Source organism: Natrix helvetica (assembly GCF_964273705.1).
Source record: "Natrix helvetica genome assembly, chromosome: 1".
NCBI lineage: Eukaryota > Metazoa > Chordata > Lepidosauria > Squamata > Natricidae > Natrix > Natrix helvetica.
In genome coordinates, this window is record NC_138548.1 from 364,082,948 (window position 1) to 364,101,670 (window position 18,723).

General features: G+C 59.1%; 1 protein-coding gene across 4 annotated transcripts in view; it reads left to right on the top strand.

Annotated features, from left to right (window-relative positions):
• The first annotated feature begins 247 nt into the window (after window positions 1-247).
• COL11A2 (collagen type XI alpha 2 chain) overlaps window positions 248-18,723 on the top strand; it is a 37,469-nt gene continuing 18,993 nt past the window's right edge. The window contains exons 1-25 of one of the 4 annotated variants that reach the window (XM_081939675.1): window positions 248-454; window positions 3,704-3,874; window positions 4,176-4,386; window positions 5,241-5,403; window positions 5,501-5,626; window positions 8,951-9,229; window positions 9,625-9,765; window positions 9,985-10,107; window positions 12,587-12,646; window positions 13,523-13,564; window positions 13,650-13,712; window positions 14,315-14,389; window positions 14,557-14,646; window positions 15,205-15,261; window positions 15,427-15,480; window positions 15,719-15,772; window positions 15,901-15,954; window positions 16,321-16,374; window positions 16,491-16,544; window positions 16,776-16,820; window positions 17,041-17,094; window positions 17,202-17,246; window positions 17,887-17,940; window positions 18,460-18,504; window positions 18,622-18,675. In XM_081939675.1, the coding sequence (XP_081795801.1) occupies window positions 385-454; window positions 3,704-3,874; window positions 4,176-4,386; window positions 5,241-5,403; window positions 5,501-5,626; window positions 8,951-9,229; window positions 9,625-9,765; window positions 9,985-10,107; window positions 12,587-12,646; window positions 13,523-13,564; window positions 13,650-13,712; window positions 14,315-14,389; window positions 14,557-14,646; window positions 15,205-15,261; window positions 15,427-15,480; window positions 15,719-15,772; window positions 15,901-15,954; window positions 16,321-16,374; window positions 16,491-16,544; window positions 16,776-16,820; window positions 17,041-17,094; window positions 17,202-17,246; window positions 17,887-17,940; window positions 18,460-18,504; window positions 18,622-18,675 (2,238 nt within the window). In that variant the 5' untranslated portion in view covers window positions 248-384. The remainder of the gene's footprint in view (window positions 455-3,703; window positions 3,875-4,175; window positions 4,387-5,240; window positions 5,404-5,500; window positions 5,627-8,950; window positions 9,230-9,624; window positions 9,766-9,984; window positions 10,108-12,586; window positions 12,647-13,522; window positions 13,565-13,649; window positions 13,713-14,314; window positions 14,390-14,556; window positions 14,647-15,204; window positions 15,262-15,426; window positions 15,481-15,718; window positions 15,773-15,900; window positions 15,955-16,320; window positions 16,375-16,490; window positions 16,545-16,775; window positions 16,821-17,040; window positions 17,095-17,201; window positions 17,247-17,886; window positions 17,941-18,459; window positions 18,505-18,621; window positions 18,676-18,723) is intronic. The other 3 variants (XM_081939677.1, XM_081939676.1, XM_081939678.1) reach the window with 3 other exon arrangements.

Below are 18,723 nucleotides of genomic sequence, written 5' to 3' on the forward strand. Positions count from 1 at the left end.
AGGGTGGGAGGAAAAGGGGAGATGTCTCAGCTGCCTCGAGGGTCCCCCAGAGGAGATCTAGCTGGCTCCAGGGTGGCCATCCAACCGGTGCAGAGCCGCTCAAAGGGAAAGGAGAGGCGGCAGGGCGGAGGGAGGGAGGCGCCCACGCGGGAAGGTGGCCGGCGGGGCGGGGGCGGCCAGGCCAGGGCGGCCCTGGGGGTTGGGCGGGGCGGGGGCTGTCCAGGCCGGCCGAGAGGCAGAAGGACCGGACGGCGAGACAGGCTGCCTGGGGCTGCGCCGGAGCTACAGCGCCACCGCCGCTCTTGCGCTCCTCCCCAGACACCGCCGCTGCCCATCGTCCCCACGGGTCGCCCGTTCCGAGGCTCGCTTCTCCCCCCGAGGACCATGGAGCTCGCCCGGCGGCTGCTGGCGCTGGCGCTGCTGGCGCTGCTCGCCTGCCTGGCCGCTCAAGCAGGTAAGAGCGGCGGACGCGCCCTCGGGTCGCCCGCCTGGAGACGGCTGGGGGACGTCGGGCTCTGCCTCGGGGGAGAGTTGGGTCTTTGCCCGACAGCCCAGCCCTCCTCTCCCCCGCCGTCTCCTCGGGCCGGGAGCAGGTCTCTGCTTTTTTTTGGGGGGGGGGGGTTGCCAGGCTGCGGGGTGGACCAGAAACGCTTAATTTGAGGGGAGAAGCTCGGCTGGGACGTTTCTCGGTGTCGCTCCGCGTGTGTGTGTGTGAGAGAGAGAGAGGGGGGGGGAGGACGCTTATTTGGCCGCCGCTGCCTGTCGAGGTGCCAGGCGCGCTCCTTGCCACCTCCAAGTTTAGAATAGAGTAGAACAGAGCTGGAAGGGGCCTTGGAGGTCTTCTAGTCCAGCCCCCTGGTCAAGCAGGGGACCTTAGACCATTCCAGAAAAACGGCGGTCCAGTCTCTTCTTAACCCCCTCCCCCCAAGTGACGGAGCGCCCACGGTTTTAGGCGGCTGTTTTAGCCGCTCGCCTCAAGCCCTGCAGGTGGCGGGCGCGTGTCCGAGAGGGGGCCGCCACGTGGTGATGGGGACCGGGCGGCGGACACCGAGCAGGGAGGGGGCAGGCGGGCGTGGTGGGCTGGAGGGGCGACCCGAAGCCCGTCCGCTCCAAGCCCCCTTAGGCAGCGCCTGTCCGGTCTGGAGGGGAGCTGGGAAGGGGAAGACGGGGCGGCGGCGGCGGCGGAGCGTCGAGGCAGCCGGAGAGCTAAGCTGGCAGCGTCCCTCCCCGCTGAGGCGCGGCGCTGCCCAGACAGGGCGGCCTTTGTGCGGCGGGAACAGAGGCCGAGTGTGCGGTGCGCTGCCTCCCGGGAGGGGCTTGTTTGCCTTTGGGCGGCGGCCCCAAAAAACTCCGTGGCGGCTGCGTCCCCCCCTCCCCATGCCAGGCAAGCAACGCGCCACCCCCCCCTCCGACGCGCCCTCTGTCCGGCACTCTGCTTTGCCCGCATTTAGCCGGCGCCTCCCTTGGCTCTGGGGCCTTTCGGGGATCCCCCCTCCCTGGCACCCGCCCACCTGCACCTCCCACCCACCCCTCTCGCATCCCACCCTCAAGCATCCCCGGTCGTGGAGGGGGGCTCGTGAGGAGGGGCCGCCTAGAGGGGCTTCCCTTGGGATAGTAAAATGGGCAACATATAAATTTAATAGATTAAATCGTAAGGGGAGAAAGGCTGTTTTCCCATTGGGTTGCCCAGATACCTTGGCACTCATTGCCACTTGATGTTCCCATGTCCCATTCTTGCCCTGGATGATGGGGTGGGTCCACCAGGCAGCCCCCCCCCCCCGGCCACAATGGAAACCCAGTTGGACTGGTGGTGGGGGGAGCTCAAAACCAGGTGGGAAGGCGGGAGGGGAATCAGGCGCCATTGGGGGGTCTGGAGAGGTCATCTAGTCCATCTTCTCATCAGGGCCTTCAGGTGACCTGGGAGGGAACAGGGTGGGGTCTCACCATGATGGGGAAAATCTGTGTGGTTCCTAAGAACTTGACAACAGAAGGACAGTAAGTACCTTCAAGGTTCACGGAAAGGGATACTACGGCTTCACACACATGGAGTATTTCACGCGGTTCTGGTCGCCACGATGTAGGAAAGATGTGGAGACTCTAGAAAGAGTGCAGAGAAGAGCAACAAAGATGATTAGGGGACTGGAGACTAAAACATATGAAGAACGGTTGCAGGAACTGGGTATGTTTAGCTTAAGAGAAAGAAGGACTAGGAGAGACATGATAGCATTGTTCCAATATCTCAGGGGTTGCCACAAAGAAGAGGGAGTCAAGCTATTCTCCAAGGCACCTGAGGGCAGGACAAGAAGCAATGGGTGGAAACTAATCAAGGAGAGAAGCAACTTAGAACTGAGGAGAAACTTCCTGACAGTTGGAACAATTAATCAGTGGAACAGAAGTTGCCTCCAGAAGTTGTGAATGCCCCAACACTGGAAGTCTTTAAGAAGATGTTGGATAGCCATTTGTCTGAAATGATGTAGGGATTCCTCCTTGAGTTGGAGGTTGGACTAGAAGACCTCTGAGGTCCCTTCTAGTCATAGAATTCTATTAATAGCAATAGCCCTTAGACTTATATCCCGCTTCACAGGGGTTTCCAGCCCTCTCTAAGCGGTGTACAGAGCCCCTTGCCCCCCAACAATCTGGGTCCTCATTTGACCCACCTGGGAAGGACGGAAGGCTGAGTCAGCCTGGAGCCTGGTGAGATCCAAACTGCCAAATTGCAGGCAGCCGGCAGGCAGCAGAAGGAGCCTGCAGTACCCCACTCTCACCACTGCGCCACTGTGGCTCATTGCTGTCATCACTGCGATTGGCCCAGCCTCCAAGGTGCATAACAAGAGGTGCCCCCTTCCTTCTTTCCTGCTCCCTCTTCTCCTGGCCAGGCCTTGGAACTGTGTCAGTTTCTGTGCAGCAGCTGCAGGAGGGGGATTTTTGTACAAGCAGTCCTCGACTTACGGCCACAATTGAGAATGTATGTTGCTAAGTGAAACATTGGTTAAGTGAGTGATGCTCCATTTTGCAACCTTTCTCACTATATTTGTTAAGTGAATCACTGCAGTCGTTAAATTAATAACACCATTGTTAAGTGAATCTGGCTGCCCCATGGATTTTGCTGGTCAGACGGTCACAAAAAAGAGATCACGTGACCCCGGGACATTGCGACCATCATAAATGTGAACCGGTTGTCAAAGGTGTGAAAAATGGTCGTAAGTCGCTTTTTTTCAGTGCCGTAACATCAAACGGTCACTCAGATAATTGTTGTGAGTCTCCCAGTGGAGTTTCCAGAGATCATCCATACTGACCCGGCTCTGAGGTCTCAATGACTGGCCATGGGGGATTCTGCCAAGGGGCTGCCACCTTCTCTGACCGGCCCTGCTGCCCTACACCCTCTCCAGCTGTGCCAGGCAGAGGAGCAAAGGCTGAAAACACAGAGAGCCGGTGGGAGGATGGGGAGGGTCTTGGGAAGCATGTGGGGGAGGGGGTGTATGTCACTGGAGGACCTCAGCCCTTCGGGGACTCCCTCATGCCAGGCTCAGGGTCTGGGCATGGGCCGTTCCTGGGCAGAAGCAGTCGGAGGGGAACCGGGCATCCCTTGATGGGTGCAGGGCCTGGCCGTGGGGTCTGGGGATGGGGGGGGGGGGAACCTGGATCAAGGGGAGGGGGCTTTGTCCTCAGCCAGCCTGTCTCTCCCCCTCCCCCTTTCCTGCAGCAGACTCAGTGGTTGACATCCTGAAGGTGCTGCAGCTGCAGAAGGAACCCGAGGGAGTCCGCAAAACATCGGGCTTCTGCCCTCAGAAGCGCTTGGGCTCCGGACCAGATGTGGCCTTCCGGATATCCAGACGGGCCCAGATCAGTGCCCCAACACGGCAACTCTTCCCAGGTACACCCCCCCCTTCCCAAGGCTGCAGGTGGGGGAGGGATTTTCACCCAAGCCCAGAAAAGGCGATTAACTGGATAAACGGGGATGCCGTGATCCCCCAACTGGTTGCCACATCACTAGCGCAGCAAGGAAAGCCTCACCTGGTGAGCTTCAGACTGCAGCGCTGTCCAGGGTGGCCTTCACTTTTCCCCAACTGGCCTTGGGAACCCAGGCATCGGGAAGGGGCAGCGAAAATCTCCCCCTCCCGCCCAGCCATGCATCCTGCCTGCAGCCTTCACAGCTCTTTCCCCCCCGTCCCCAGGTGAGTTCCCCGAGGACTTCTCCGTGATGGCACTGCTGAAGGCCAAGCCGGGCCGTCCCGTCTTCCTGCTCTCCATCTACGATCGTCACGGCGTGCAGCAGTTGGGTCTTGAGCTCGGCCGCTCCCCCCAATTCCTCTACCGTGACCAGAACGGCCACCCTGCCCCCGAGGACTACCCGGTCTTCCGTGGGGCCAACTTGACCGACGGCAGGTGAGTCCCCTGTGCCATAGGGGAGCCCGGTCAGCCCCACTGCCTCGGCTCTGGTTCCACTCAGGGGGGAAGACCCTGCGGGCGAGTGACGGCCATGAAAAGCGAGACACACCATCCAGCGGTTGCGGCAGCGAAGCCCGCCTCTCCCAGGGAGGGAGGGGTCGTTAGAGGGGAGGCGTTTCCTTCAGTGGCTGGAAAGTTGTCCTTGGGGCCCGTGGGACCCCAGAAGGCAGCTTCCGTTGGGGGCCTGTGCGATGGAGAAACAGGCCGAGCTTGGGAGTCTCCTTCCTTGCCCAATCAGCCTCCTCTCAAGGCAGTTGGGTAGTCTTGCATGATCTCACGAAGCCCTCTGGCTTTGGGGTTCCCCAGCTCATGTTCCTGGGCTGCTAGAGGCCCCGGGACCTTCCTCACGTGGCCAAGGAGCGTTCGGTCTCGGGATCCCCCTCCCCCAAGGGCTCTTTGGCTGCCTTCTGGCATGCCTGGGCTTTTAATTCTTCCTTAGATTTCAAATCTTGGGGGGTGGGGGGTGGGTGGGTGTCAGAGGAGGGGCAGGTGGAAGAGAGACAGGAGCCAAAGCAGAGAGTTTTTAACTTCTGGGCCTGAGACCCACAGGGAGGAAGGAGGGGGAGGCTGCTGGAGGCTCCTGCCCCAAACACCCACTCAGAAGGCCAGTAGCTCTTTACCTGGCACTGCAGGGGTGGGCAGATCAGTTGGCGCCTGGCAGGCTCCGTACCTGACAGACCAAGCCGGGTGCCAGGCACCGTTCTGCCAGTCCTTCCCTGGATGCCCGGCTCAGTCTTCCGGTGCCCGTCTGGCCTGCGGGGGCTGAGGGGGGGGCTGCCTTGTCCCTGCAGGTGGCATCAGGTGGCACTCAGTGTGAAGAAGAAGCAAGTGACCCTGTTCCTGGACTGCAAGAAGGAGGCCACGGTGCCCCTCCCCCGGGGGAACAAGCCCCTGCTGGACACCAAGGGCATCACCGTCTTCGGGGCCCGGATCCTGGACGAGGGGGTCTTCGAGGTAGAGAGCCCCACCCACCCCTCCCTCCTGCCACCCTCCCCTGTTGGGGGTCTCAGCCCCTCCTCACCCCCCCCCTGTGCCCCTTCTTCTCCCCCAGGGAGACATCCAGCAGCTGCTGATCAGCTCCAGCCCTCAGGCTGCCCAGAGTTACTGCCCGCGCTGCGGGGGCCCACCCCAGAAGCCCCAAGCCCAGGAAGCTCAGCAGAGGCCCCCCAGGCCTGAGGTGAGGAGAGGGACGAGCTGTGTGTGTGTGGACGAGGGGGGGGTGTGTCTTCATTCACTGGCGTTTGGCACTCACGGGCAAAAGGAAGTTCTGTGGGGAGGGAAACGAGCAGGCGCAGATTCTGCGCCCCAGAAACAATCGCCCCAATTTTAATAAGAGGGGAGGGGGAGAAAAGGGGGCGCAGGCTGGGCTCTTCCGAACAGGGAACTGGGCTCCATGCCACAGTTGGATGCCCTCGGGAGCTGCCGTGGCACAGAGTCAGTCAGGGCGCTGAGCAGTTTTAAAATTGGATCAATCAATCAATCAATGCATTTTTGTCAAAACATCCCTGAACCCCGATGAAGCCTCCAGCTGGACTGCGAAATAAAGGGAGTTTCGAACTCAGGGTTCATAGAATTTTAGTTGGAGGGTCCTTTTGAGGCCATCTAGACTCCCCAAGCAGACGGTGTTGTGGGAAGGAGAGCTGTCATTTTGGATATCCTGGCCAAGAGGCCTCGGCCTGAATCTGCTTCCTGCACCTGGGTCTCATCGTGGGAACAAGGAAGTCCCGTCTCGCTTATGGGTCAAACCATCCCCCCCCACCTACCCTGGCCTCCCTCCTTGGGACGTTTGCTTCTTGACCCCCCTGAATCCTTCTTTTGAAGGGGCAGGATCACACGGAGGGATCTAGAAGCGGCTTTTTCCTCGGGAGGCAGCCCTAAATTACTTTCGCCTTTTCCGCAGCTGCCTCACCTGGCTGGCTCAAAGAGTCTTTGGTGTAAGAACCCGATCAGTGGTGAAATTCATTTTTTTTTTACTACCGGTTCTGTGGGCGTGGCTTGGTGGGCGTGGCAGGGAGAGGATACTGCAAAATCCCCATTCCCTCCTGATCAGCTGGGACTCGGGAGGCAGAGAACAGATGGGGGCGCGGCCAGCCAGAAATGGTATTTGCCAGTTCTCCGAACTACTCAAAGTTTCCGCTACCAGAACCTGTCAGAACCGGCTGAATTTCACCCCTGAACCTGATCAAAGATGGCGGTGAATTTCTCAGTGCAGGATCTCCAAGTGATAAATAAACAACTTCAATAAATCCGGGAGAGGATTTGACCTCTGAGAAGGAACTTCCGGGATTGTTTTGGCAACTTTCTCGGCCAGTTGGGGAAGACGGAGGAGGGTCTCCTTCAGCGACCGTTCATCGCTTCATCATTAACAGATTTATATAGCTGTCCATCTTACAAATCTGACACAGATAAGTCCTCAACTTGCAACAGTTCCTTAGTGGCCGTTCAAAGTTACAACTGCACTGAAAATAGTGACTTATGACCATTTTTCAAACTTACGACCATTGCAGCAGCCTGACTCGGCATTTATGATGGTCAGAGTGTCCCCCGACCCCCTTTTGCGACCTTCCCACAAGCAGAGTCAACGAGGAAGCCAGATTCACTTAACAACCATGTTGCTAACTGAACCACTGCGGTGATTCACTTAACAACTGCGGCAAGGAAGGTCGTAAAATCAGGCAAAACGAACAAAAGGACAACTTACCAACAAAACGTTTGGGCTTAAATATGGCCGTGAGTTCTACCTGGAGTAAACAGCTAGAGCAGTTAAAACAATAATTAATAACAGGCAAAGTTGCCAATTAAAGTAAAAATAAAACTGGGAGAATGGGCCAGCATTTTATGTACAGATGGTCCTCATCTTATGACCAAAGCTGGGACCGAAATTTCCCGTTGCTAAATAAGTGTGTTGTAAGTCGAATATTAGCTGTACATCGTAGCCCCCTCCCCATTTCCCTGGGACCCCCAGAACTGCTGGGACAACCGAGTTTTGGGGGATTTCATAAATGCTGATAGGATGGGGGCTAATTTACCTACAGGGGGGGGGGGTTAGGTTTATTTTTAGAAAACCTTTTTAACATGATTCCTGGGAAGGGACCTTGGAGGCCTTCCAGTCCAGCCCATTGCTCCTATCCCATTTCAGATAGTTGGTTGTCTGACCTCTTCTTAAAAACCTCTTAATAATTTTTGTTTTTTTGCTTTTTGCTTTTTGCAACTCATCTTTTTCAACTCACTGGAGTAAGTGGCCAAACTTGAATCTTCTCTGAAGCTAAAACAATTAGAGACACTGCAGAAGGGAGGGGTGAACCCCACCAACAAGGAGGTTTCTGCCATTTAAACCGGGATTAAACCCCACCCTTGTGGCTGGAACGGATGAAGGGAACTTCGCTTCAGACTTTGCAAAAAGTATCTCATTTTTGTCCCCTGGAAGTTTCGTGAGAGGCTGTAATGGATCTTCTCCCCAGGGTTCAATGGGGAGGGGGAGTAAGGGGGGCTCCTTCTCCCCCTCCCAACACGAGCCCATTGTGAATTGTTCTCCTCTGTGGGGGCCGACTGCAGATCTGGGCCTTTTGAAGTCCGGCGAGGACTCAGCCTGCCAAGCCACTCAATTCAGATGAAGTTGAAAAATTTGGAATTTGGTGTCCGGTTCTGGTCAGCAGGATCTAAAAAAAACGTTGAGACTCTAGAGAGAGTAGACGTAGTCCTCGGCTTAAGACCACAACCGAGGCCAATGTTTCCGTTGTTAAGTGAGACATTTCAGTGCATTTTGCCTCATTTTACGACCTTTCTTGACACGGTCGTTAAGTGAATCATTGCAGTGGATAAGTTAGTAACCCGGTTGTTAGGCGAATCTGGCTTCCCCGTTGACTTGGCTTACTACAGGGGTGTCCAATTCTGGGAGTTGAAGTCCACAAGTCTTAAAGTTGCCAAGTTTGGACACCCCTGGCTTACTAGAAGGGGATTACGTACCCCGGGATGTTACAATTTTGATTGACTGTTTGTGGCGATGCTGGAAAGGTCGCAGCTGTGAAAAACTGGTCACAAGTCACTTTTTTCAGTGCTGTTGTAACTTTGAGCCGTTACTAAACGAGCTGTCGTAAGTCGAGGACTACCTGTACAGAGAAGAGCGACAAAAACAATCAGGGGGCTGGTGGCCAAAAGGTACGATGGACGGTTGCAGGAACTGGGCCTGGCCAGCCTGGGGAAGAGAAGGGCCAGGGGAGATGGGAGAGCATCTTCCCATGTTTGAGGGGCTGCCCCAGAGAGGACGGGGGTGGGTGGGTTCCATTTACTCCCCACAGCACTGAAGGGAGGAAAAGGAAGCAATGGGGGGAGCTCCTCAGAGGGAGACCTTGGCCCCAGTGTGGGTCTCTCCTGGGGACGGGGTGTCTCGTGGGGGCGGGAGGGTTCTGTCTGTCCAGAAGCCCCCTTGGCTCTACTTTCTGCTGGACTGGCCCTTCCTCCGGCCACCTTCCTCCATCGCTGCCTTTGTGGCCTCCACTAGACACCAACCAAGACGAAGCCCCCCACCAACGCCAAGCAGCCCCAGAAGCGCCAGCTGCCCGGCCCCTCGCCCACCGCCCCCAAGACGGACACCCCAGAAGGGAAGCGGCCCGGCAGCCCCAAGGAGTCCCGCGACAGGAAATTGCTCGGCAACGGAAAGCCCTCGGCCGCCGGAAAAACCCCCAAGGCCACCAGCCCCAGTGCCAAGGCGACCTCGGCCGGCAAGAAGGCAGGGGGCCCCGCCCAGGCAGCCCGGGGGCCACGAAGCAGCTACCAACAGGTAGAGCCAGAGGGAAGGGCTGGGGTCGGCATGGGGGGGGTGGGGGAGCCCCGGGAGAGAGAAACATCCCCCCTTGGGCTGGTCTGGAGTGCAAGGGGAGGGGGACCCCAGCTGCTCCAGCCCCCCCTCCAGTTGCGGCTGTGGGTTCCTCTTGAACCCTCCGGTGGGCCTGGGTCCTAGTCCTGGTTTCCGGGCGCAGCTGGGCGTGAGACTGGAATCCGTTGACTCTTCTGGGCTTAAATGTTCCCTGTTGCAGAATTGGGCCTCGGAGCCCGACGGGGACATTTGCACTAACTGACTAATCCTCCCTTCCGTCTGTCTCCTTTCTCGCTTCTTTCCTCTCTGAATTCACCGCCTGCCCTTCGTTTCACTGATTTCACCTCCCTCCCTTCAAGGATGCGGGTCCCCTTCCCACTGAGCAGCCCCTGGGGGCCCACCAGCACCCCAGCCGCCCCCCACCTCCTGAGGCTACCTCCCAGAAGAGGGTCCCCACATGGGAGGCCTCACCCCCTGCCCTCTCGTCGCCCTGGGTGGAGGTAAATGACGCCCCCTCCCCATGGCCCCAGCAGGCTGGCGCAGAGGGACTCGGCCCAGGGGGCAGGAGGTATGGGGCATGGGGCAATCCCTTGCTGGTGGGAAAAGCTGCCCCTCCGGTGGGTGCCGGGCGAGGGCTCGGGTGCCACGGGGAGCTTGCGGCCGATCCCCTCCCTTTCCTGGGCTAAAGTCCCGCTGGGTTCCCATCCTGCCTGGGCCAGGAGGAGGCGGCTGACAAGGAGGAGGGCCTCGTGCCTGGCGTGGGTCTGGACTATGGAAACGGCGATCCTAACCCCGGCGAGATGGGGCCCCTGCTCTCAGCCCAGGCCCCCTACGAAGCCGTCGTAAGTGGGAGCCTCCCCTGTGTCCGGTGTCACTGTCTCCGTCCGTCCGTCCGTCCGTTGCCTGTTGCTGACTTTGCTCTCCTGACATGCCGTGATTCAGGCTGGGCTGCAGGCTGGCTTTTGGGGGAGGGGGAGTTTCCCTTCTTTTGCGGGTCTTCTGCTGAACCCCGTGTGTTGTTGTGGGCATGTCAGTGTTTCCCCTGTGTATCCGTGTCCTGTTCTGTTGGGCGGCTGCGGATTTCCTTTGGTTTATGGCTCCTTCTGGGTTGGCCCAAGGTTGGCTTCCTCCTGCCTTTTCCACCCCCCACCACTGGGTGGCAGCAGCAGCACCTCCTACCCCCCCCCTTGCCTTATTTTGCCATGCTCTGAGCCCCTCTCTAGGCTTCACCCTCTGTGGTTGGACCTGCTCTGGCTTCTCCTGCACTTGCTCCTGGGCCCCTCATTTGCATGGCTCGGTCTCCTGTCTCTCCTTCCTGTTATGTCCTGTGACATCACCCCTTTTGATGATGTCACTTCCTATGAAGTTATATCCTGTCCCATCACCCCCTTTTGATGATGTCACTCTTGATGATGTCACTTCATAAGAAGTTATATCATGTGATATCACCCCGTTGATGATGTCACTTCCCATGAATTATGACCCGCCCCATCTGTCATATCATGCTTTTGATGACATCATTTCCTCTTAGGATGTGACCTGCCCATCCTTATGCCTCAATCTCTCTAACCACAAAGCTGATTTCCATGGAAATGCAGGCAGGCCTTTTTCCCAGTATAACAACACCACTGGTCCCAGTTCCTGCTCTACTGGAAAAGGCCTCCCCACCCCACAATTAGCACACCGTAATTCCAACCCCTTCCTGCTCCCCCCTCTGCAATCCAGAGCATTTCAATAACATTTTTTTCAGAGTATTTTTTTTTCTTAATTGGATTTGGTTCCAAATATATATATATATTTCTTTAAAAATCTGAGAATTTCTGTCTATTTTGGGAGGGTTTTTTAAAAAAATTCAAAAGTAGACCACGTGAGACCCACTGGGTCCTCGTTTCGGAGATGCTTCCTAAGCGGATTCCTTGGTGCCTTCAGCCACGAGAGAACGGCTAATGTCCTTGAAAAGTTCTTAGCAATTCTTCAATGTTCAGCCCTCCCGCCTCGCCTGGGGAATCCGGGACACGTCCAGAGACGGACGCCTGCCTTGAAAAGAGCCCAACACCAGCTCAGGAAGCGGCTTATGGCACTTTGCATTTATGCCACCGCCTGTTTCATAACCGTTTTCTTCTGGCAAGCTTTGCCATTGCCTCCTTCCTAGGGCTGGGAGGGGGTGACCGGCCCAAGGTTCACCCAAGGCGGGACTAGAGCTCACCGCCTCCTGGTTTTCAACGTCACCATGCCCAACTGGCTGCCATCCATTCAGTAGCCATGAATGACTGGTGGACTGAATTCAATCCTCTGGGTCAAAGTAGTCTTCGTGAGTTAAGCCTGCCTTTAGCAGCCGCATTTAATTACCTTAGGAAAGTAGCAGCTTCAGGGGCTGCCCCAGAAGTGTCCACCCATTCTCCAAGGCACCTGAGGGCAGGAGAAGAAGCAACGGGTGGAAACCAATCAAGGAGAGAAGCAACTTAGAACTGAGGAGAAACTTCCTGACAGTTAGAACAATTAATCAGTGGATCAGAAGTTGCCTCCAGAAGTTGTGAATGCCCCAACACTGGAAGTCTTTAAGAAGATGTTGGATAGCCATCTGTCTGAAACGGTAGAGGGTTTCCTGCCTTTCTTTCTTTAAAACATTTCGCTTCTTATCTGAGAAGCTTCTCCGGTTCAGATGCTTGGATGAGAGGCGAAATGTTTTCAAAGCGGGGGGGAAAAAGCAAGAAAATCCAGTTGCCTTTTGGGGGAAAAAAAAACCCTTTGGGGACAACCGGGACCTGCATGGTGGAGACTCTGCACAGGTGTATTCCCACCAAACGTTCTCACCAAGGCCACTTCCCTTCTCTCCTGAGCCGGAGCACAGGCACAAGAGTCAAGATATTTTTTGGAAGGAGGGGGTGGGTGGGATTAAAATTAAAAGCCTCAAATGGAAGTTTAAATAAGGCAGAGGCGAGGCGTCTCGGTCTTTATAAAGAGCCCTGGAAGTCAAGGGCTAGCAGGGGCCCCTGGAGACCATCTAGCCCACCCACCCCTGCCCAGGACGAAGGAGAGTCCAGCAACGGTTGAGCTTCGGATGATTGTAACGTTTGCGGGGATTTCGGTGGTTGTGCAGAAGACTTTTGTGCGTAAGGGCACAAAATCCTGTTTTTCCTCCTGTTAGAGGCCTCCTTGGCGCCACTGAGGTGGCATCGCGCGTGGCACCTATCCGTGCAGGAGGAGGGGCGCTCAGTGCGTGTGTGCGGGTGTGTGTGTGCGTGTGTGTTTGTGCGTGCGTGCTGGAGCAACACAATGCTGACAATCTCTTTCCTGTGGCTACATGTGTGTAACAACCAGGCAGTTCTCGGAGCCCGTGGCCTGAAGGGAGAGAAAGGGGAACCGGCCGTCTTTGAACCTGTAAGTTTCCGTGGTTGTCGGTGTGTTTGTGTGGGTGTGAGGGGGAGTTGTGGGGAGGATGGCCTGAAACGTTGCCTCCGCTCCCTTCCGCATCCACAATTCCAGCTTTGAATTTTCCCCCCCTCCGATCTCGTTTTGTGGCCTTTTGAGCCCAGAATTCCAGAGGTCGTCACGCTCCCCCCCCAAGTGTCCCCCCCCACCTGGGACCGAGATGAAGGATTCCAGGGGGCCTGGATGCTGTCTGGAGCCCCCCGCCCCAACCTCTGGCCGGCTTTGGCTGATGGGAAGGGAGAACGGCAAATCCTGGGCTTTAGGGGCAGGGATGGGAGGCCATCAGGAGATCCCGGGGCAGGAAGGAATCTGCTGGGAAAGGGGACGGAGGTCAGAGCTGGGCTCGTGGGCGGGGGTGTCCTTTGGGGGTGTGTGTGCAGTTTTGCAATTGCACTCGGGAGACACTGAGCAAATTGGCTTCCATGCAGTAAACATTTATATTGCCCAACGTTGGGCCCTTGAAGGTGGATGATGGACTTCAGAATTCTGGGCGTTGAAGTCCATCTACCTTCAAGGGCCCAACATTGGGAATGAAGACCAAGCCACGGGGGGAGGGGGAGGTTAGTGCCCAATCGTTGCAGGTCACTGCAGGGGGTCGAAGGTCAAGATCAGCGTCCCTTCTTGGCCCCCGTGTTTTGCGTCTCCCTCCCTCCCTCCCTCTCCTCCCGGTGGGATGGGTCCCCTCTCCGACTCATCCTCAGTGCCCCGCTTTGTGCCTCTGACGGCTTCCCCAGAGGGAGGCTCCCTCTGCCCCCTCTTTCCCCGACAGAAAGAGGGAGGGGGTCTTTCCCCCCCCGCCCACCTGACCTCCTTTTTATTCTGCAGGGGATGATTGTGCCTGGGCGCCCCGGCCCCGAAGGACCCCGGGTAAGAGCCGTGGGCGCTGGGCGATGGGAAGGGTGGCCCACGTGGGGCAGAGACGGCTGAAGAGTCTCCTTCTTCCTCTCTGCAGGGCGCGAGGGGGCTGCCTGGCACCCAGGGGACTCCCGGAGCTCCTGGCGACCCCGGAGAGCGGGTGAGTGGGGCGCACCCTCCCCGTTGGGGGGTCTCGAAAGGAGCAGATGGGGAGGCAGGACGGGCTGGGGGTTGTGGGTGTCCGCAGTGCAGGGGCACCTGCAGCTCCTGAGCATGTGCAGAGTTCTACTGTGACTCACCAGAGGTCCCTGATTCCATCTCTTGGAATCACAGCGATGCCAACTGTTCCTGAGTCAGAGGTAAAGGCACTCTGCGCATGGACCAAGGTGCCCTTTTCCCCTTTGGCTGTCCAGTCCAGTAATTCAATAAGGCTGGAGCCCGGGGATTATGGGGCTTCCCCCCAAATAGGTCGCCTGGAAGGAGCCCGAGGTGAATACCTGCTTGCCCCCCCCCCACTTCCCCCCCTCCCCTGGATGCCTCCCAGCTGTGCTGAATCCAAGGTTTCAGGAGGAGGATGGAGATTGTAGTCCGGCTAACGCAGAGGGCACCAAGGAAGGCTGGAATTGACATTCTTGCTAGAGGAGGACTCCTCCCCCCATGGGCCACAGCCAGGGATTGGAGCGCAGTTGGGCCCAGAGTTTTTTTTGGGGGGGGGGATTTGTGTGTTTGTGTGTTCCAGCAGCCTCTCTGCCTCCTTCGCAGGGTCCTCCTGGCCGGGCCGGATTCCCGGGGTCGGACGGACGTCCAGGGCCTCCCGGCACCTCCATGATGCTCCCGGTGAGTCAAGAAAGGGAGGCCCTGCGTGGCTGGTGCTGGGGATGTCCTGGGGGGGGGGAGTTGGAGGGGGTGTCCAGTTCTGCCCTGAATCCGGGACGGAGCAGCTGTTGGCCCTTTTGTGCACTTCGTCTTGCGAGACTTGCTCGATTCTCCCCACCTGACCGCAGTTCCGTTTCGGGAGCCCCGCCGGGGGCCAGAAGGGGCCGGTCGCAATGGCCCAGGAGGCCCAGGCCCAGGCGTTCCTGCAGCAGGCCCGCGTGAGTCCAGTCGGCCCCCTTCCTATGCTCTTGGGGGGAGGGGAACGGAAGAATTTGGGAGAGAACAATGAGAGTCCCCTATGTGGGAGCCCCCCCCCAATCAGGGGCCCTGCTTTTGAGCCTCTGGGTGGCCCCCGATGTAAACAGGGCTGGGTTCCCCTTTTTGGAGGCCTGCAAAGCTGGGCCCTCGGGAGGATGGGTGAGCAGCCGAGAGGGCCCGTGGGGTCTCCGGGGTGGGGAGAAGGACACCATGGGGATGGGAAGATTCATGCCAGCCAGGTCTTGGGCCGGGGGGGGGGCAGCCCCTTTTACTTGTCCCTCGGGAGGGGGAGGGATCAGACAGGAAGCCCCAAACCACCCAAGGTTCAAACTAACCTGGATTGGTGGGTTGTCCAAGTGACCTAGTTAAGGGTGTTACGCGAAGCGGGGGGGGGGGAAGCTGCCTGGAGTCCTCCAGAATGGGGCGGCAGAAGACCCCCCCCTCAATCCCAAAGTCTCTGGGGGGGGGGCGGTCTCTGCTTGGGGGGCTTTCCTGAACCCTGTCCTTCCCTGCCGCAGCTGTCCTTGCGTGGCCCTCCAGGACCGATGGGGTACACCGGCCGCCCAGGACCCATGGTAAGTAGTGGGGGGGGGATGGATTTGGGCAGGGGTGGCCTTCGGGCCCTTCAATGCTTCATCCTCCGGTGCGGGCCCAGCTGGGGAAGGACGCTTGCTGCTTTTGGCCCTTCCCTACCCAGGGGCCCGGCTGCCACGTTCCCCCTCGTGCTTCCTCTCTCCTAGGGTGAAGCAGGAGGCTCCGGCGTGAAGGGAGAGCCCGGAGATTTCGGCCCCCAGGTAAGGTGGACTGACTTGTGGGTCCCGTCCGTTCCCCCACCGCCTCGGTCTCTAGGGCAATCGATAACCTTCTGCTCCCCACTCTGCTGAGACCCCCGGTGCAGCTGGGAATTGGGGTCCCTGTTTTGGGTCAGCTCCTGGAGGTGGGGGATCCCCTCCGATGTCTCGGGTAGGTCACCCCTTTTTTGCCCCCCTAAATCTCAGCCTCTCTTTCTCTCTCTCTCTCTGCCCCCCCCAGGGGCCCCAGGGACAACAGGGACTGAGTGGCCCCCCGGGGAAGCCTGGCCGTCGCGTAAGTCCCGTTTTCTTAGTTGTGGGGGAACAAAAGTTGTGTACCAATCACAGCACAACAGGGGAGGAGGGGGGAGCCTCTGAGCGGAAGGGGGGGCCTCCTCCTGACCCCCCTCTGTGTGTCTCCAGGGCAGGGCGGGCGCAGACGGCGCACGGGGGATGCCTGGGGAGTCCGGCCTCAAGGTAAGGGCCCTCTTTCCACAAGGGGGGAAGAACTCGAACCCTGCTCTCCCAGTCCTGAGCTGCACGAAGACGGTGCTGGCCACGCAGTCAAGCGCCCTGGGGTTCAGCCCCTCACGGACATCTGTGGGGGGGACCCTCCCAGACTCCTTTGCCTTGGGGGACCCCCCCGTTTCTCACTTGCCCTGCCCCGCTGCAGAATGGTGGGGATCCCCTCCTGTGCCCCACACCCAGCTTTTTCTGATGCTCCTGCCCCCCCCCCCCTGTGAGAGCAGAGCCAGGGTGTATGGGGAGGGTCTCCTTGTCACCTCTTGGGGCCTCTGCGCCCCACATCTGCTGCCCCCCTTTTCTCACACTCTTCTCCCGCAGGGCGATAGGGGTTTTGATGGGCTGCCCGGCCTCCCGGGGGACAAAGGATACCGGGTGAGTGAGGAGGAGGAGGGCTGGAGGGGGAGGATTGGGGGTACGTTGCCAGGCTCTCCCCGAGGGGCCGCCACTCTCGGTGGGGCCCCTCACTGTGCTGCTTCCGTCCTTGGCAGGGAGACCCCGGTGCGCAAGGTGTCGCTGGACCCCCGGGTGAAGACGGCGAGAGGGTGAGGCCTGTGAGGGCAGGAGGGGAAGGGCAGACACCCCTCTAAAGAAAACACCCCCACCTTGAGACGAGCACCTTGAGCTTTTCGTACGGTCGCAGGGAGGGTCCTCGGGGGGGGGGGGAGAGGGTTCTGCCGGAGGGTTTCCATAAAGAGAAACGGGGGAGGGGAGATAAAAATGGAAGCCGATCTGCCCCCCTTGCAGCCGTCCTTCCCTTCCCTCCCCCCCTGCAGGGAGACGATGGAGAGATCGGGGCCCGTGGCTCCCCTGGAGAACCGGTGCGTAGCATCCCCAAACACGGAGGGTGGAGGGTGGAGCTGGTCCTGCGCTCTTCCAGGCATTGAAAGACCCTCACCCATCTCCCCCCCCCCCACCTCAGTTCTTTGGGGTTCCCCAGAGGCAACGAGTGTTTGTGTGTGTGTGGGGGTACGGTGATTCCCCCCCTCCAGGCTCCTCTTTGGCCTCCTCCCTCCCGCCCATCATGCCTTTTCTTCACAGGGACCAAGAGGGCTGCTTGGCCCCAAAGGGCCCCCCGGCATCCCGGGGCCACAGGTAAGTGCTGGGGAGGAGGGAGTCCCCTGGGAGCCTCCCCCCAACCCCAGGGGCCTCCCTTGGCCTCCGCACTGGCCACCGACTCCAGCCTGTCTTTCCCTTGGCAGGGCGTGCGTGGCGTGGACGGCCCCCACGGACCGAAGGGGGGCCTGGTAAGTGGGCGGAGGCAAAAGCAGCGGCCGTGGGTTTTGGGAGGGTTGGCATCATGCACCGAGTGTCTTCCCCACCCACCTTTCTGGCAGCCTCGGAGGGTCGGAGGTGGGAGGCGGCAGCTTTGGAGGTCCCATAAGGGCCCCTCTGAGGGAGACGCAGCCCCTTCCCCAATTCTGCAGCCGGAGAGGGCGGGGCTCGTGAGGCTCGGTCCTTTGGTGGCCGTCCTTGGCCCTGGCGTTGCGAGGGCAGTTGTAGTCCCACAGCAGCTGCCAGGGATGATGGGAGCTGCAGTCCAGGACTGGCGCTCGGGGACTCCCAGGCGATGGAATGACGCACGGGGCTCTTTAACGATTAGACGGAGAGGCCGGAGAGGATGTTGCGGGAGTAGATGCCTGCCCAGGGAAGGGGTTGGACTGGATGATCTCCAGTTACCTCTCGGGGAACCGATTTGGAAAGTTGAAATGGGATCGGTTCGTGGAAGGGACACCAACAGGAGATCCAAAACGTGCCCCAAACAGGCCAGGGAAGCCACTTCGTTTAGGCTGGTGGGGAAATATCTACGGTACATCCAAGAACTCCCCCCCCCACTTCAGGGCTCTGTCTTGATCTGACACCCTCCCCTCTGTTTGTCTGAACCAGGGTCCGCAAGGGGAGCCGGGACCCCCTGGCCAACAGGGGACACCTGGGACTCAGGTAAGTCCAAGACGGTCCCTCAAGGTAGACTGCTCTTGACTATGGAGGTTCGATGGAGGATTAAGAGCTCCCTGTCACTCCACAGCCTTGTCCTTACCTTGAGTGCCCCCAGGGCAGCTGGGAGGGAAGCAGGTGTGTCCCCCCCCCAAAAAAACCCTCCAGGGCCCTTCATTAGCCCTGGAAAATGCCCCTCCCCCACTTGGCTGGCTGACACAGGAGGGGGGGCAAGGGTAGCCCCCCTCCTCTCCCCAAGAAGGGCTGTCGGGTGGGAGCTGGTTTGCTAGGCTCCCCTCCCCCTCCCCAACAACAGCCCTGTGAGGTAGGCAGGTGGGGGAGGGTCTTGGCTGAAGCTTTAGAAACCCTGATTCCCGGTCTGGTTCCAGTTCATCTCTGTTTGCTATCCGAAGCCCCCCCCCAAAACAGCAACTCCAGCCCTCTGGGGGTGGGGGGGGAGGGGAAGGTGGGGGTCTTGGCCTCCAGGATACCCCTCACCCTGCTTTTCTCCTTCTCTGCTTCCAGGGTTTGCCGGGACCGCAAGGCGCCATGGGACCCCCGGGGGGAAAGGTGAGGGGGGGGGCGGCTGGGCAGGGAGCCCCCTATTCCCACAGCCCAGAGTGGTTGAGGGGGGGGGAGAGGCTTCCTGGACCTCTGGGTCCAACAGGGTCTCCCCGTCTCTTGCAGGGACCCCAAGGGAAACCTGGCCTTCCGGGGATGCCCGGCTCGGATGGACCCCCGGTGAGTGTCCCCCCATCGCCCCAACCTTGGCCTTCCTGGAGGGGGCTA